Source organism: Typopeltis vanoorti, chromosome 24 (assembly GCF_054136105.1).
Source record: "Typopeltis vanoorti isolate ZY-2024b chromosome 24, IOZ_Tvanoo_1.0, whole genome shotgun sequence".
In the NCBI taxonomy this organism is placed as follows: Eukaryota; Metazoa; Arthropoda; class Arachnida; order Uropygi; family Thelyphonidae; genus Typopeltis; species Typopeltis vanoorti.
The window spans coordinates 3,662,907-3,682,951 of NC_143572.1; the positions used below are offsets into that span (position 1 = coordinate 3,662,907).

At 35.2% G+C, this 20,045-nt stretch overlaps 1 protein-coding gene across 1 annotated transcript in view; it reads right to left on the reverse strand.

Moving 5' to 3' along the window:
* Window positions 1–20,045, reverse strand: part of lama (phospholipase B domain containing lamina ancestor) — a 131,150-nt gene that overhangs the window by 99,634 nt on the left and 11,471 nt on the right. Inside the window, exons 3-4 of the mRNA XM_090414012.1 lie at window positions 17,809–18,055; window positions 6,008–6,102 (exon numbers count right to left, since the gene is read on the reverse strand). Of these exons, the coding sequence (XP_090270138.1) occupies window positions 6,008–6,102; window positions 17,809–18,055 (342 nt within the window). The remainder of the gene's footprint in view (window positions 1–6,007; window positions 6,103–17,808; window positions 18,056–20,045) is intronic.

The following is a 20,045-nucleotide window of genomic DNA, read 5'->3' on the forward strand; positions in this document are numbered from 1 at the left end:
CATGAGGCCAAATAGAGAACACATCATCTACATATCTTAGCCAGATAGAAGGTTTGAGTGGGGCTGAGTCTATGGCTCGTTTTTCGAAATCTTCCATATAGTAATTGACAAGGGGGGAGTGAGAGGGGGGGACCCCATGGCAGTTCCCTCTATCTGCTTGTAGATTTTGTTCTTCCAAGAGAAATACCCAAAGTTAATGGCAAAGGAAAAGAGATCTAAGATGTCAGTGGGAAAAACGTTTTCTAAGAGAGATAAGGTGTCAGTTAAGGGAATATTGGTAAACAAAGAGGATAGAAGCTTAAGTGCTGTGAGGACATCGGGTTGGAGACTTAATGGATTTTTTACAACACTCAAAAAGAATTAAAATAGAATTTAATACTTCCTATATTTCCTCTTTGTTTACCAATATTGAATAAATTCTACTGTATCCCTCAATTAACATGATTAATTAATCCCTCGATGTCACCGCATATATCAAAATCGCCTTAATCAAATCTAATAATCAATGGTAAATAGCACAATTCATCCCTGATCGATTACTGTACTAAAAGTTCGTTTTATATGGTACTCTTTTAGGAAAGATAAAAAATGAATGCAAAGTAAATGTTTGATAAATACTTGTACCTACATTAGTTACTGCAATTTTTTTTTAATCAAAAAAAAAGCTATAAAGAGTCGTTTGAACAGTTTTAGTTTTTTTCTTATCGGCATAAATTCTACGATAACAAGCAAAATGACTCTACAGACCTCGGCAAACAAGCATTCTTCGATTAACATCTGGATCCATATCCATTACTTGCTGCTTAAGCGATTCTACACTGTGAAATATTCCATCCGGTTCTTTGACTGTTATTTTCTTTGGAACCTCATCTTCACATTCCATTTGTTCGTTCTCTTCATATGTGCGTTGTTCAATTTCAAGAAGATCATTGTCACTGAAATCTTTTGAATTTGAATCCAATAATTCTTTAACATCTTCTGCATCAACACCATCAAAACCGAACCTAACCTAACCTAACCGAGGTTTTCACCAATTGCAATGATTTTTTTGACCACGTTGGTCACAGGATTTTGCAAACAACCTAAGTTATTAGCGCATTCTGGCAGAAGATTTTTCCAAACAGCTTTCATGCAACTAGAAGACACTTGCTCCCACGAGTCACGAATGTTCTCAATTGCGTGTTTAATGTTAAATTTTTTCAAAAATTCGTGGAGTGTAAACTAATTTTCTCCCGTAGTTGTTTCTACTGCCTTTGAGAATGTCTTTTTAAGAAAATAGGCTTTGGAAGTTGCAATGATGCTCATGTCCATGGGTTGTAACAATGATGTTGTATTTGGTGGGAAAAATAAAATTTTCACATTCTTGCACAGATCATTAAGAGAATTTGGATGACCACAAGGCTAGCAGCCTCGTGGCATTAGCATGATTTTGCGTGGTAAATTTAAAGGCATGTTAATCAAAACTCTCTTGTCACGTATATCAAGGGATTGCCACAATTAATTCCGCCGCGATAATCAAATTCACGTTAAGAAGAGATACCTGTACTTTTAAATAAAAAGACTCTTATTATTTAAAAATAATAAGTCTTTCTTTGAATCTTGTTCCTGCATATTTATATAGTTCTGAACCCAGCTTATCTTCTCCAGGTGATTTTCTGTTTCTTCTTTTTTCAGGCTAATTTCTAATTCTTCTTTTGTTATTTCCTTTTCATATTCGTTAATTGTTTGCCAGTTGTCTTTTTTAAAATATTTGTCTGTCCACAATTCTGTGTAGTAATTTAGAAATTCTTCTAATTTCAATTCAGTGTTTAATTTTATGTTTTCTTTGGTATCTGCATTTAAGTGTTTCAAAATCTTATATACATTGGGTCTTATTTTTATATAAATCATGTTCTAAATTAGAAACAAATTTGTTCCATGATTCTCTATGTCTTTTTCTGACTTCTCTTTTAGCTATGGCTCTTATTCTTTTATATTCTATTTCATCTTCTAATCTTTTACTGCTTAACCATTTGTAATAGGCTTCTTTTTTCTTTTTGATTATTTCTTTGATTGTATCATCCCAAATCTTAAGTTTTTTCCTTTTATTGAATTTTTTGGTCTTTCCTAAGCTTTCATTTACTGCTGCATTTAGTATCGTTTTTATATTAAGCCATTCTATTTCTTCATTTTGTTTTATTTTATCTAGATATTGGTTAATTCTTTGTTCATATAGCCATTGTACATTTGTGTCATTCAATAGTCTAGTTTTATAAACAAATTGTTCAGATTTTCTTTCTGTTCTTGTTACTTGTAGCCATTTAGGTGGTAATCTTAATTTTATTTTACATATATATATGCTATTTATATATATATATATATATATATATATATATATATTTATATTTATATATATATATATATATTTATATATTTATATATATATATATATATATATATATATATATACACTTACATATACATATATTTGGCAGAATTTCATAAGTTAAATGTTGGTTCAGTCTTATATAAGTCAACTTGGGTGTACGGGTATGACCCCAAGATGAAGCAACAGTCTTCACGGTGGAAGAGCCCATCATCTCCACGACCGAAAAAGGAGAGGCAGGTCCCTAGCTCGACCAAGTGCGTACTCATTGTCTTTTTTCGACATCCGAGGCATTGTGCATCAAGAATTCATCCCCAGGGGCCAGACTGTCACTAGCGAGTTCTACTGCCAGGTTTTAAGGCGTTTGAGGGAGGATATTCGGCGAAAGTGACCAGATCTATGGCACGCAAAAAACTGGATTCTCCACGACGACAATGCACCCTGTCACCGAGCTCTCCTCACACGAGTTTCTCACCAGAAACAACATGATCTCACTTCCACACCCATCCTACTCACCAGATTTGGCTCCTGTGGACTTCACCTTCTTCCTGAAGATGAAGATCCAGCTCAAAGGTCACCGTTTTGACACCATTGCAGAGATCCAGCACGAATCGCAGAAGGTGTTTGACATGCTTCGAAAAGAAGACTTCCAGGACACATTCCAGAAGTGGCAGGAATGCTGTATTACTATGCAAGGAGACTATTTTGAAGGTGATAGTGGGTAAACGTAGATAAATAAAGTAATTTCCTGTAAAGAGAGCTAGTCTCAAAACTTTCTGATACCACTGTATATACATTTTTCTCTTCCTTATATACAAATAGATACATTTTTGGCAGTATATCATACGATACATCCTAGATCAGTACAGTATTATTAGCTTATCTTAAGGATAAGTTGCTGTGGATATATACAATGTTTACTTCCTTTTATACATTTTTCCCTTCCCTATATACAAATATACATTTTTGGCAGTATATCATATGATACATCCTAGATTAGTACAATATTATTAGCTTATCTTAAGGATAAGTTGTTGTGGATATATACAAAGTTTACTTCGTTTTATACAAATAGATATACATGACTACACAATACTTGTACACTCATATACAGAGTGGTTCAAAATTTCACATACAAACTTTGAGGAGAGGTAGAGAACATCAAAATCGACTATATTTACATAGGAAAGCATGACCGAAATACGACTGAAAGGTACTAACAGGGACACAAAGCAGAAATAACACATGGCAGTAAGTAGTGTAAAAAAATTTATTAGGCATAACTGAACAGTTTAATAATAGTTGGATACATAATATGGTTTCATATAATGTGCTCAAAGTTATGACCATTAGCAGTGATGCATGCCTGACACCGATGACGGATTGATTGCTATACATTTTCAAAAATACCCAGAGTTTCCCAGATATTAGCAGTGCTGATGGTGATTCATGCCACAAGGTCCATGTCACACATGTGCACCATTAAAGCCATGGTGTACGTTTCATAGACCATGGCTTTAAGGGTCCCCTGCAGAAAGAAATCAATGTTCGATAAATCAGGTGAGCATGGGGGCCATGCGACGGGTCCACCATGCCCAATCCATCGAGCTCCAAAGGACCTGTCCAAATACCGAAACGCAGAAATGCCAAAATGGGCTGGAGCCCCGTCATGTTGGAACCACATCTGCCGACGCACAGTTATTGGAACATTGTTCAGTAAATCTGGCAGAACTTCTTTCAGAAAGGTCTGATACTTCTGGGAGTCCAGTTGGGGTGGTAACAGGTATGGGCCAACTAAACAGTCAGCAACAATACCTGCCCATACATTAATGGCGAAGTGTTGTTGTGCAGCATGTGATCGCGCAGCATGTGGGTTCTCATGGGCCCACACATCAGCATTGTGGTGATTGAAGACCCCTTCGTAGGTAAATGAAGCTTCATCTGTGAACAAAACACAAGTTGGAAAATCCAGACGCCACTTTTCTGCAGAAACCACTGCAGGAATTCCACACATTGAGGATAATCTTTGGCCATCAGTAACTGGGCTTATTGCAGATGAAATGGATGTAAGGACTCAGAGTGCAATTTTATTTCCATGATTTGCATGCTTCTTCATATTCTTCAGAGATAAGGCCTATTTGCCACTGTTGGTGTTTTGTTATCTTTATTCTGTTTATTGTGTCTGTTATGATTTCATTTAGTTGTTTACTGAGTTTTTTTGAGTATATCTGGGCCTGTTTCTCTCAATAAATTTTGTCACATCTGTATGTCCAAATGGAATACATTGCTGTTATAATTACTTCAGTGATTTATGTTTCCTTCCTTTAACCAGAATAGCGTGTGTTCTGTGATCGGTTCTTTGCGTTTATGAATTAGTAGTTTATTGAATAAGTAGTGAAGAGTGACTGGCATATGCTGGCAAAACAGCGAGTATATACTTTAGCATTATTTATTACCATAGTCTTATGAGTTACAGATGAGCTTGTAACACTACACGTCACAATGCTCTAGGCTTAATCACTCTCTCTCTCTCTCCCTCTGGAGAGGGGAAAGAGGAAGAGACCAATGTGAAATAAGTTACTAAAATGATACATGAACTTTTAACACTCTTAGAAATCAGCAACAGCATGAACATGGATTGCAAAATTTTGTTTTCCAGGCATGAAAAGAGGAATGATTTCATCGAAACATTAGATTGTTTAGCAAGGATGAGAAAGGGAGCCCATGGAAACTCCACTTAATACCAGACAATGTAGTAGAGCAAAGGCTTTCATGGAAACCATACAGAAAATCAGTACAGAAGAGATTCAAGTAGTTTTTTTTATTTAATGAGTAGAAAGAAAATTTAAATCTTTGTTAAAGTGAGTGGTTTAAGAGTTGGTTCTTTTAACATGAAGGTCTCTGGACAAATTTTCCATAATGCAAAAATTAACACTACAGCAACAGAATTAGACTTTATCTTATTTTAAGAACAATTACAAAACTGATTAGGGAACAAATAAGTTAGCTAAACAGAAATTATCAGGTTGATAGTTATCATTGTATTTTTTTTTTTATAAATAGCAAATTACTCACAAAAAGGTAAAAACCCAAAATATGGTGAATGGCCAAGAAACAGACAATAGATAAATAGGAAACATCTGTTGGCATCTTTTAATTGACTGCAGATTGTAGCTGAAGAGAGATTGTGGAAGTGTTCCACAAAACAGAAACAGAAGGAACAAATGAAGTGAATTGATAGAAGTACATTAGAGGAAATAAGTAGTATATTTACAATACTAAATTTATGTATATGAACTAGTTTTGGAGTCTCAGTGGCCTCATAAAGAAAGCCATAAAGCCCACACAGAAACAAAAGATGTTAAATATACAGACATTCAAAAGGTAAAAAACAGTTAAAAAAAAAAGGAAGTTATCTCTAACATTTTTTGCCTCCTTTCAATAACATAGTTAATACTCTTTTTATTTATTAACTGTATTTTCATGTAATTTTTATGTGTGGACACAGAGCATGCAAAATTATTTGATATATATGTTAATTTTGTATTGTAAATATACCGTGTAATTTCATATAGGATGCAAGTATAATTCAGATTTTTCCACTTTAATTCAAAGCCATTCATTAAAAAATATGATACTTACATTAATCCAAATACATCTAGCCTAGTATTTGGTTTCTTAGAATTATTCTTAAATCCATCTTCCAACCCACTTATGTGTTCCAAAGTCAGAGCCACCTATAATAATAGTAGTGTCATCAGTTTTTAATTTAAAAAAAAAACTAATATTGCTAAAGATATAAATTGTGTTCTATTCAATCAAGTTTTCATTGCTAAATTATTATTAGATGCTTTTCACCAAGTACAAAGAATACTTTGCTAGTGTGCTTTCTGAATTACAAGGTACAACTACACTTCTTTAGTTGCATAGATCTGTGTTTTAATCTTGTCTACAACATAAAGAATAAGTTTATTTTATTTTATTTTTTTCAGCTAAAGATGATAGCTAGTTTCCAGCTGTGGTTTGGTGGAAGTAAAATTATTTGTGGGGAGGGGATAGGTTACTCCCACAAAACAGAAAATAGAAGCAATAAGCAATTAACATGCATAATATAATGGCATCACGTCAGCTATAATTCTAAACTAATAAAAATAATGAGTCCTTGTTGCTACTACATTACAATAATCTGCATCATGCCACTTTTGTAATATCGTTAAACTTAATCTCCCTAATTACTATTACTCCAAAATCTAAATCTATTAATCAAACATTCTACCTCAAAGCCAAACCAATATAACCCACAGCCTTCTAAACTTCAAATTGCAAAACTTTACTTAATTATAAGCTACAGCAAACTAGCATCCCCTTCATCTATCTTCTCACAATTCTGCTCAAATAAAATTCTCTTAAATGACCAAACAAATCAGAATCACTTGTGTTAATTAGAATAAATTTTATTATTACGGGTATCTCCATGGAGTCAGTTGACTCATCACGGGAGACCCAAACTAGCAAAACAATATCTGTCATATCTCTTCTTGAATTCATTTACAGACAAAGCGCTCACAACTAAGTCAGGCAATAAATTCCACTCATTCACCACCCTCCAAGCAAAAAACCTTGTTCTCACACCCTTGTTAACCACACTCTTCTTTAATTTCCAGGGATGACCTCTTGTTCTTCCATCACACAGCTGAAACATTTTCCCTGCATCAATCCAATAAAAACCTTTCAGTAATTTAAATGTTTCTATCATATCCCCTCTTCTCTGCCTATCAACCAACCTCTGCAATCCACAAGCTCTCAATCTATCAATTTAGGGAGCATTTATTATTATTCAGGCCTCCATGGTGTCAAAAGACTCATCGAGGGGAGGTCCCCCCCTAAGAAACACAAAGTCTATCATACCACTCCTTAAACTCATTGACCGTTCTCGCTCTCACCACTCCATCAGGCAATGCATTCCACAGTTCAACCACCCTCCACGCAAAGAAACCACTCCTCACCCTCTTGCTCACAGTTTCCTTTCGTAACTTCCAGGGATGGCCTCTTGTCATCACTCCTTCCCGCTGTTCAACCAAGCGAAAGAACTCTCCAGTGTCAATGCTGTAACCACCTCTCAACAGTTTAAAAGTCTCAATCATATCACCTCTCCTTCTTCTATCCATCAAACTCTGCAGTCCACATCACTCATCAACTTAGTCACTCTTCTCTTAACCCTCTCCACAGCCTCCTCATCTCTAAGGAATCCAGGTGACCAGACCTGAGCACAGTAATCCAAATGTGGAAGTATCAACGCTTTATAAAGGGGAATAATAACCTCTTTATCTCTGGATGTCGGTGTGTTTCTCAACAACCAAGTAAACCTATGTGCAATCTTGGACATCCTAGCAATGTGTCCCCGGAACTTCATCTCCCTATCTACCAACACCTCTAAGTTCCTCATTAATCTCTTGGAGTACTGTTCCAATGTAGTACACAGCTGGTAATCTTTCAATCCCAAAATGCATGACTTTACACTTTTCTACATTGAACTGACATCCATTACCTTTTGCCCATTCTACCAGCTTATTTAAATCATCCTGCAAACTTTCAACATCAGCTTGATTTTTTATTACGCTACCCAAGGTTTGCATCATCAGCAAACAACTGTATATATCTCCCTTTAAGCCATTTCCTATATCATTTATATACAAATTAAGCATATCACCAATTTAGTATCCATTCCCATCTGTTCCAATTTGCATAACAGTGTTCCATTAGGTATCCTGTCAAAAGCCTTAGCAAAATCCAGAAGTACCACTGTGTGGCCAGTTCCTTTGTCCAACTCAGATGTCATTCTATTATGAAAAGTTAATAGACTGTTAAGGCAGGATCTACCTTTAACAAAACCATGTTGGCCTCTATAGAGTATCATATCCTGATCCACCCATTCTTGAATTTTGTCTTTAACCAACTTTTCCAATACTTTTACCACTACTCCTGAGATGGTGATTGGTCTGTAATTAACTACCGCAGTTTTAGAGCCACCCTTATGCAAAGGATCCATTTTGCCTAACTTCCACTCCCTAGGGACCATACCAGAGTTCAAACTTAAGTTAAATATCCAAGTAAGAGGAGTTGACAATTCCTTTGCACATTCACACAACACCCGAGCTGATATTCCATCTAAACCTACAGCAGTGTTTGCATAATCTTTCATATGAAGTGTATATTTATTTATTCTTCTATATACAGACTGAAGTCCTCCATTAATAAACAGATCTTGTGATAAATTCAAGAGACTGTTTGGAAGTGCCATGGCATAAGAAACTGCAGGAAGAGGATGTTAGTAGTGCATGGGAAATGGTCAAAGGATGTCTGAAGGAAGCAGTGACAGCCTGCATATGTAAAAGTCAGAATGATAAATCGAGTGGTAATTAAATTGATGAGTATCATCATTAAGTAATAGCTGCTAAAAAGGAAAGTTTATTGGCGCTTCCATGGGGTCCAAAGACCCAAACTATCCACATAATATCTGTCATATCTCTTCCATGAACCTATTAACAGACAAAGAACTAACAACTGACTGGCAACCAATTCCATTCATTCACCACTCCAAGCAAAATATCTAGTCCTAACACCCCTAATAACCACACCGTTATTCAACTTCCAGGAATGATTAGATATTAATTGCACATGCTAGGGAATGTAACCTATCATTCATCCAAAGTGATTGGATGGATGTGGGCTTGTGTACATGATGGTAATTTGGTGAGTAGTCAGATTCAACCAAAGACCATGGTAATATCTAGAGAGACTGCGGGTTTCACTGAACCTTTGTATAGCTCGGATCCATAGATAGGTGATGTTGGAAAGGCATGGCACAATCTGACTAGTAGTTACAATTAATTGGTGGGCTTCCAGGCTGTAGAAGTTTGATTATCGATGCCTTTCTCCATTGTTTTTGCTAGAACTGAGGTCACTGCAATGGAACAATAGTTGGATGGCTGACTTTTATTTCCTTTCTTTGTGATTGGATGGATGCAGGCTTATTTACATGCTGAAGGGTAGATACAATGAGTATGAAAGATTGTAAAAACAACACAAGATGTGTTTAGTTAAGGAACACAAGTTTTAAGTGCAATTGGGTAGGTGGAATATCATCAGGACCAGAAGATCTGTTAGTATCAAGCTGTTAAGTTGATATTTTGTCTTTTCTGACAAAACATCCAGTGAGCAGTTCTTCATAATGTGGGAGGCACATTACTTTGATTATTAATGCAGGAGTTAGAAAAGTAGAATAATGTTGCCATGAGGTCTGCCTTGTCTTTGGATGATGTTACAATGCTAACCTCACCAAAATGATGTTACCATCCAATGCAAACTCCTATACAGATTGGAAGTCCACCAATTAATTGTAACTACTAGTAAGATTCTGCCATTCTCGTTCCATCCCCCAGCTGATCTCCTTTCCAATATCACCCATCAATGGATCAAAGCTATAAAAAGGTTCAGTGAAACCCCCAGTCTCTCTAGATATTACCAAGGTCTTTGGTTGAATCTGGCTACTCACCAAATTACCAGCATGTAAACAAGCACTCATCCATCCAATCACAAAGAAATGAAATGATCACTTTCACCAACTGAAAGAAGACGTGATACTTTATTTATAATAATATCTTCTGATGAGATAATCAAATCCACTTACCTAGTCAATTACCATTGTAGACAATACAATGGTAATTTTGCAAGTAGAAAAAGTTGCAATTGGATTGCCAATTTCATTTCCAGTTCTTCACTACATATCATGATGAACAGCATTCTTTCTCGAGATTTCTCGCGTAATACCAGGGTATCCCAGTGATCTGTAGTAATTTTTGGAGATACAGGTAACCCTCGTATAATGCGGTACTTATACAAAGCGGTTTCGATATAATGCAGTCTACAATTTCTAGTAACCCTTTATTTATTTTTTCATATTTTTCACTGCAGGACTTAAAAATCAAAGTTTATCTTCATTAAATTTGTGTCTGCCCATATTGTGCAAGTAGTTATAAGTATCGAATTTAGTTTTATTGTGTATCACTCAATAAGGCACTGTACAGAGGCTTTTGCAGTCTGTGTCATTCTCAACAAATAGTGCAATTAGAGACAGATGGAAAAAAACGACGCTAACTAACTATGTTGCACAGAAACACAGTATCTAACTAAAAACTCCTGTCCATTTTTTCAATTATGAAATAAGTGTTTGTTTTATTGCATTTGAAATTCTTGAGGGGTGCTTAAGGGTCAAAGCTGTATAACCGAGAGGAGACATCCACATAGCCTTTAAAGGAATGCGGAGAACCGACCAGGGCTTCTGACCTAATGTCCAATCCGCACCTTCTCGTGGTGCACCCTGTTGGGTATCTACTTGGATACTGAACAAACGAGGATGGGCTGGCAATTTGGGATTTAGTCGACCAAATTGTATTCTTATCTTATTGGTTAAACCAAAATAAAAAATAAAAAATGATGGTACAACATGACAAAATTTCATGCTGGCTGGGGCGTCGCCCAGTTAAACAAGGCCCCCGTTGTTTTCGCCAGAGAACTAGGGCGAACAGCGAAAAGTCAGCTACTGGAACAAATCTGAAAACAAACCCCAACTCAACATCACCAGAGTTAAAGATTGGATTCTATCAACATAAGAAGCCTGAATGGCAAAGAAATGGAGCTAGCTGAGGAATTAGATAAGCACCAGATCGACATAATAGGGGTGACTGAAACAAAAAAGACCAAAACTGGTGAGATCTTTCTGAGCAATAAATACAAAATGTTATATTCAGGCAATGACAATCAAGGAAAAGAAGGAGTAGCCATAGTATTCAACACAAAATACGAGGCTAATCTTCTTGAATGGCAGGTAGTGTCTAGTAGAATGATTTGGGCAAATATCAAAATGGGGAACTGGACAATGAGACTTATTTGTGCCTATGGTCCCACAGAAGGTTCTACTAAGGTAGAAGTGGAGGAATTTTTTGAGGCTTTAGAAAAAGCAATTGACACAATGAAAAAGGAAAAGTTGGTCCTTGTTGGGGATCTAAATAGCAGAGTAGGAAATGATTGTGAGACATACAAAAATATTTTGGGAAAATTTGGAGAAAAGAGCAAAGCTAATAATAATGGCAAATATCTGTTGAATTTCTGCTCAGGACATGGACTGGTTATTACTAACACCATGTTCCAACATAAAAATGTGCACAAATTCACATGGAGAGAAGAGGCAAGGAATAACAAAAGTCTCATTGACTATGTTATTGTTGATAGTGATGTTTTCTCCCTGGTGCAGGACACCAGAGTGTACAGAGAATTTGAAATTGGAAGTGATCACTATTTAGTCTTGAGCAGGATAAAATTAAATTTCATATTGAAAAGAATAACATGTAAGAAAGTTTTAAAGCGAACAAAAGTTGAGCAGCTCTCAGATGTGAACTGTAGACTAAAATACACAAAGATTATTGAAGAAAAAATGAAAGAGTTTGAGAACAGGAATCAAACCTTGGAGATTCAGTGGCAAGCCTTGAAGAAAGCCTTGATTGATTCAGCTAGAGAGGCATATGGAGAAGTTGTCTGCAAGGATAAAAAAAATTAGAATTCCATGGTAGACACAGGAAGTTAAAGTGGTAGTTAAGGAAAAGAAGAAAGCATATCAAAAGTTCCTGCCAAATAAGTCAGCTTGTGCTCTTAAAGAATACAGAGACAAATGCAAGAATGCTAAACACTGTGTAAAACTAGCTAAACAAAAGTCATGGGAGGACTTTGGCAAGAATATAGAAAATAAATATCAAGAAGGTGGCAAAATATTCTGGAGGTTGTTGAAGAAGCTTAGGAATGGAAAAGAGTGCTGTAAAAGGAGTTAGAGATGAAAAAGGTGACATGAAAATGGAAGAAAAAGATATCGTTAAAGTATTGAGTAATTACTTTGAAAAACTGCTAAATGAAACAAGCAGAGATGACAGCACGGTGGTAAAAAACATTGACCAGGCATGCAGTCAGGAATACATATCCATACTTGAAGTAGAAAAAGCCATCAAAGGCTTAAAGTGTGGAAAGGCAGCAGGAGTAGATGATATTCGACCAGAAATGCTGAAGTATGGTGGTATAAAAGTCTTACGGTGGCTGCACTGCATAGTTCAGAAGGCCTGGACAGAGGGACGAATTCCCGATGATTGGAGTAGAGTTCTCATAGTACCCATATATAAAAAAGGGAAATAAAACTGAATGTTTTATTTCCCTTTTTTAAGTGTTCCTGGCAAGATCTATGCAAGTATACTTGAGAAACGATTGAGAAGAATTGTGGAAGAAAAGCTTGGTGAAGAACAAGCTGGATTCAGGCAAAATAGAGGCTGTCAAGTTCAGATCTTCACTTTACGACAAATAGTCGAGAAAGCATGGGCATATAACAAAGATCTGTATTTAAGTTTTGTCAATCTGGAAAAGGCATACGACATGGTGCCAAGAGAGAAGTTATTCAAAACATGGCAGTTATATGGTGTCAATGGGGCATTATATCAGGCAATACTTAGTCTTTATTTGAGTTGTAAGTCAGCAGTTAGAATTGAAGGAAGTACAGGAAGATGGTTTAATGTCAAATCTGGTGTGAGACAAGGATGTACATTATCCCCTCTGTTATTCATTATCTATATGGATCACATTATGAAGGAAAGTGGTATTAAACATGATATCAAAATTGGAGATGTTAATGTCAGCTCTTTGCTTTTTGCGGATGACGTTATACTTCTAAATAAATCCGCTACAAGTCTGCAAGATTCTCCGACTAAATTGAATAACTGTTGTAATAGATATGGTATGAAGGTCAGCAATAAAGAAAAAGACAATGAAAATAGGCAGAATCGTTGAAAATGTAAACTGTGTTGTGAATGGAGAACCTGTGGAACAAGTAAAACATTTCAGCTACTTAGGCACGATTTTAAGTATGGTGGGAAGTCAATTGAATAAATTCATATGGAATAAGAGAGAAATTAGTCGGAACACTAAATTAGCTGTATACAAGACAGTGTTCAAACCAGTTTTAACTTATGGATCTGAGAGCTGGGACAGAAGTAAAACACGTGACCAAAGACTAGAGACCGCAGATATGAGAGTCCTGAGAAAGATTAGAGGTGTGAACAGATGGCATCAATGGCAATATCATATAAAAAACGAATATTAAGAAAGAACTTGACATTGTCAGCATGTAGGAATGCATTAGCAGAGCTAATCTCAGGTGGTATGGTCACTTAAACAGAATGGGTGAAGAAAGATTAGCAAAACAAGTGTTCTCTTCCATGTTTGCAGCAAAACGACTAAGAGGAAGATCAAGATATAGGTAGATTGATACAGTACAAAGTGCCTTAGACGATAGAAATACAAGATCTGATAATGTTGGATTCTTGATAACAGACTGATTGGAGGAAAAGTGTTGATAGGAATTGTAGACAGAGGGTACATGGCAGGAATTTGATGATGTCATTATGACAGATCACAAAGGCTAACTTAAAATAAAAGGCTACCAAGAATCGAAAATGCCATATAATGAATGTGTGTGTTCGCCTGCCAAGAAGCCATAAAATTCAACCATGGGTTGAAACGTTTGTGTGAGTTGAGCCAGTCAGTAATCGGAAGTTCATGGAACGATAAATGATACCCTGTTGTGAATGTTGTTATTCTAGTTTCGGATGTTATGGACGTCGATTGAAGAGAATTAGCATTTCAACTCAACACTTGTCGGTTTCTTTTGTCTTTGGGTCACGATCTTTTGTTAATACCACACCAATCATATGCACGTCTTTATAGCTGCTGTCTTGTGTAAACAAAATTCGGCTTGTACGTATTGTAACAATTAAAAAAATCAACTTGTATAATTCACCTGTAAATCATTGCCATGCCTTTCTGCCAGGAAAGCGCATTTAAATAATTTAAAATCCTAAGTGTGTTATTCTCAAGCTGAGCAGTTTATTTTCTGCTGAGTTACATACATATGTAATGCTTTTTTTTTTTTTTTATGTAAAATTTTATTTTTATTGTAATGGCTACTAAAACTACAACGAAAGGGAAAAAAACAACATTGAAGAGGAAATTCATTTCTCTCGAAGAAAAAATTAAAATCTTGGATTGGTTGAAAATTTGAGAAAAACCGGGAGTTGTTGCAAGTGCTCTGAATTTAAATGATTCAACAATTCAAACAATCAAACAAAATGAACATAAAATCCCAGAAAGTGTTATTGCTGGGTCAACGGTAAGTGCAAAGCGCATTGCTTGTGTTTGCGATATTCTAATAGAAAAAATGGAGAAATCTCTAATGATTTAGATAGAAGATTGCACTCAATAGAAGATTCCTTTGGATGGACACCTTAAGTAAAAAAGCTCTCAAAGTTTATAAACATTTAAAAGAACTTGATCGAGATTCTTCAGAAGATATCTCTCAGCGTGGATTTTGTGCCAGTAAAGGTTGGTTCGAAAACTATAAAAAGCAGTTTTCTTTGTATAATCTCAATCTTAGCATCAGCAGACGTTGAAGCTGCCTGGAAATACCCAGCAGAACTTTTAAAAATCATTAAAGAAGGTGGTTACAGTGCAGACCAGGTGTTCAATGCAGATGAATCTGGGTTATATTGGAAAAAATGCCGAAACGCACCTATATTTCGAAAAATGAAAGAATCAGCTCCTGGATTCAAAGTTTCCAAAGATAGAATTACTCTACTGTTTTGTAGTAATGCATCAGGTGATTACATGACAAAACCAATGTTTATTAACCGATCTGCAAATCCTTGTGCGATGAATGGGCTCGATTAGTACACCCTACCTGTTTATTGGTGGACCAAAAAAAAGGCATGGGTTACAGCTAGCATGTTTGAAAATTGATTTTTCAAGTGTTTTGTACCCAATGTAGAAAGTTACACAAAGAAAAAGAATATGGACTTCAAAATTCTACTAATTTTCGATAACACCCCAGGCCACCCAACAAATTTAAGCCATCCAAATATTGAAATAACTTTTTTGCCGCCTAATACTACTTCACTTATTCAACCATTCGACCAAGGAATAATATCAACATTTAAGTCATATTATATTCGGCGAACATTTCAATTAATTTTGGAAAAAATGGAATCTAATCGAAACATGACACTGCCTCAAGCGTGGAAAGAGTTTTCAATATTGAATTGTGTAAAAATTATTTCTCTGTCCATTAAGGAATTACAACTCTTAAGGATTGGACTCAGCAAGAAAGTTAGGAAGTTATTTTACGGATAATGATCTCTCAATGGAGTGCTCAGGGAAATTCACGAGACAATTGGGTATATGTTTAGCGCCATATTATGAACTTAATAAAAAATTGCAACATAGTGGAAAGCAAAGTCTTATTACTGACTTCTTGATGACTAAACCAGCCGAAGTATGCAATGAGAATTATACAAATGATGTCCAAGAGATTTCAAGTGGTGACGACCTCTGGCCACTTAAAGAACATCTACGAAATGTTATTCCTGAAGACAGTGATGACGATTAAAATATGCCATTTATTTTATTGTTTCTAAAACATTTATGCATTATGTGCAATGAAACTTATGTACAATTTGTAATTTTTATAGTTTTATACTACATGTTTGTATCATAGCTTATGTTTTCTTAACTTACATGAATTACCTGAATTAATAAAAATATTGTTTTTGTTGGGTATGTCATTGTTGTTTATATAATTTAAAAAAAAAAAGATTTTGGAACCTAACCCTACTTTTTCTATGTGATCTAAGTCTTGTATAATGCGATTTATATAACGTGACATTTCTATGGAATCTAACATCCGCGTTATATGAGGGTTACCTGTACTTTCATCCATGCTCTTTCTCCTATTCATAAATGATTTATCACTCTCCTGAAATACTAGTTTTACTGATAACAGCATATTCCATTCATCCTCCCTTTCATTTGACAAACTTTGCAGAGTTCAGATATATCCCAAATTACAAGATCTTCCATAATCAATGTCTTAATGCTGAAATTTCAGTGGGACAAGGACAACATTAATAAAATTAGTTTAATCCTTTATCCAAGTGTAAGCAAACAAAGTTTGCACCTGAAAGTATCTTCAGGACTGGGGTAAGGTGGTACAACACCAGGACAACTCCTTGCAAAGGTGGAGCAAGCTACCAACATTCCTATCTCAGTATCTCCCATTGGGAATGTTGGTAGCTTGCTCCACCTTTGCAAGGAGTTGCCCTGGTGTTATACCACCTTACCCCAGTCCTGAAGATACTTTCAGGTGCAAACTTTGTTTGTTTACACTTGGATAAAGGATTAAACTAATTTTATTATACTCTAACCAAGTGAAAAATAAACTTTCATCAAGGACGACATTGTTAACTTCTTTCTACACCTTTATTCTACACAAGAAAGACCACACTTCACCTCCCCTCACCTTTGATAATACCCAGATCTCCAAACAAGATCAGATATCTCTCCCTTGCCTGACTAATGCCTCCAGCCTCTCTTTGCATAAACACATCTGGTCCATAGCCTGCTCTGAATCCAAAAACTAACTAAGCATCTCTGTCTGCTTAAGACATTATTTCTTACTAGTACAATTTCTAAACTGTATAAATCCCAAATTTATCCTAATTCAGAATATTATCCTAAATATTGGGTGGCAGTAGCACACTCAGGATTTAATCTTGTGTGGGGGGGGGGAGTTGAGTAGACGATTTGAGAATACACACTATGCATCGCATACAATCTATGACTAAGCATCTGCAATGATTGCTAATTCATTAGTAGTATAGAAATAGAAGACACGACACAACATAAATAAAAAAAATGAATTTTAATTAGGAAAATATTTTTGGAAAACTGCGTAGTTTTTTTCTTTTTCTTTGGAGGGGGCGAGGGCCTCCTGCCCCCCTCTGGGTGCAGCACTGTTGGGTGGTGCACCAAAAGTCTCTGAAATGTCTGATGCTGTACAGAAGAGAGTCATTTGATTAAGTCTCTCACGGACTCATTCCAGTCACAATCTCAGTCTTTCCACTTTGTATCTCTTTTACAGGTATTTTTATGGTTATTGTTCTATTGAGCTGGCCAACACCAATCCTTCACTTACTCCTCAAACCCATGAACAGCTGCTGATCAACATCTATTGTCCAGCTCCAAACATACTGAACCAACTCCTCATCCTCTCTTTCATACCCTTACTTGTATGCTCTGATAAAGTCTTCCACACAGTTTTTCCTTGACTACAACTTTCACTTGTTTAAAAAAAACAAACAAACATTCATCCTTTCTTCTTGACCATTTATCTACACAAGGCTTTGCAGCCTATCTTGTGTGTGATTGATTTTATATCAATGCCACCAAAACAAATTATTTACTTCACTAGAGATTAATTTGAGAAATATATATTAAAAACTTAATTCTTAAAGACTTACTTGGTGCCAATAAGAAGAGACATTTCTAAACTTGTTAATATTAGAAATCATAAAATTCAAATTAACTGAGAGAAACTTTTTCAAACGTTCACAGTATGCTTTCTCTCCTTTGCAATACCCTTTAGCTTGGTTATTCCAGTTCTTTTGAATAAGATCAGCAGTTAAGTGTCCCTCTACTAAACCTGCAGCATATACTTGAATAGAATCTGGATAACTTTTATTTGTCCACACTTCCAAAAAGGACCATCTACGCATTAAAAAAAAAAAAAATCAGTTATAGAAATTTATATACCTACACAGTTCTGTTACATTATATTATAAATCCATAAAATAATTCATAGAAATGGATTTTTGGTGTTGAACTATTAATGAGCAAATAATGCTGTGATAATAATATTAAGATTCTTCTAAACTATATCAGATCTCTTCTTTCACAGCCTCTACAATTTCCTCTGTTCAAAAGTTACTTTTTTTTTATGATGATTTGGCCATGGGAGATAAAGTTGAGACTGTTTATCAATAGTTGTGTTTGTCTTTTTTACAAAATGAAAATTTGATTCTCTCAGAGGAGAGTCTTTGCTATGTTCCTGATTAAATATCAGATGACATGAATTAAGTCCAGCTTTTAACACTGATGAAAACTGACCGCTACTGATATAACAATCACTTAATCTGATAGTTTAAATTATATTAAAAAAAAAGAGTTAAATTCTTCATGGTTGCTAACACTGAAAACATGAACTGAATCAATTTACAGCAAAATAATAATCTATGCTATTTATTTCAATGTCTCTCTTATTTCATAAGAATTTATGGAATAAGATCAAAGTGTGTAAAGGAGCTCATAGGATTACCTGGTTATTGAAGGACACACACACACACACACACACACACACTGATTAGCAGAGATAAGAATGTTATTATACCTCTTTATAAGGCCTTGATTCAGTTGTTTTTGGATTATTGATGTGTACAGATCTGGTTACCTGAGCTTCATGGAGAAGATGGAGTGGTGGAGGGAATCCAGAGGTGAGTGATCGAGATGGTAGGTATGCAGAATGCTCGTTATGCAGACGGAAGATTTGTGGGATACAAAATTTGGTTGATGTATCTAATCTTTAAAAAGGTATCTGTGGCATGACTATAAACAATAAATTACACAATAACCATGTAATTAACTTTAATGAAATGAAAGTACAGATACTTTGTACTGAAAATAACAGTACATCATCAGTGCATAGAAACAAGCAAATCAAAGAAATGGGAATACAAGGTACATACAGTTGTCGGTGGTTTAAAAATTAAAAACTGTTGCCACATGTTAGAAATTAATATTAATAAATAGTATTATTAAAAACTATTTTGGATAGTTACATAAAATAAGTAACCATCAAAAATAGTTTTTAATAATATTAATTTCTAGCATAAAATATTATTTATTAATATCGACACACAGTATAATGACAGCGCTGTTGGTTATTATTGTTTTTCATACCAATTTGTAGATATCATCCATGAGATTTATTGCTATCACCAACATTTTGAACCTGTATGATTTCCTCTGTTAATTGACTTGACTTTCTCAAATCAGTAAGGAAGAATAAAATTCATTAATTTCATACTGTTGTTAATGCAATACAGTTGCATTAATAATATTATTTATTAACATTAATTTCTAGAATGCTGCAACAGTTTTTAATTGGTAAACCACCAACTGCTATACGTACCTTGTATTCCCATTTGTTTGATTTGCTTGATGATGTACTGTTATTTTCAGTACAAAATATCTGTACTTTTATTTCGTTAAAATTAATTACTGCGGTCCTCGTTTAATTTATTGTTTGGTTTATAAATGAAAATTGAATATATGACAGAAGCATAAAGGATTTTGTAAGATTGATACACAGGAACTTTTTCAGTATATGACTAATGGGGGACAAACTAGAGATCGTCCCTAAAAATTGAGGAGAGATCATCAAGGGTGAGGATAACATATTTTACTTGGAGAGCAAATATTAACAAGTCAACAAGTAGAACGGTTGTCAGAGTTGGTTGCGAGTGTTTTGTCGGTGAATGAGTTCAAAGAGGTATGACAGGTAGTGTGCAAATGTTGGTTAGTGGTTTGTGAAATGTTTAGGACTGATGAGTCTATGGACTCCATGGAGATGCCTATGTAATAATAGCAGCATCAAACATTCATAGAGAACTTTTTTTATACATCACCCCAATCCATAATT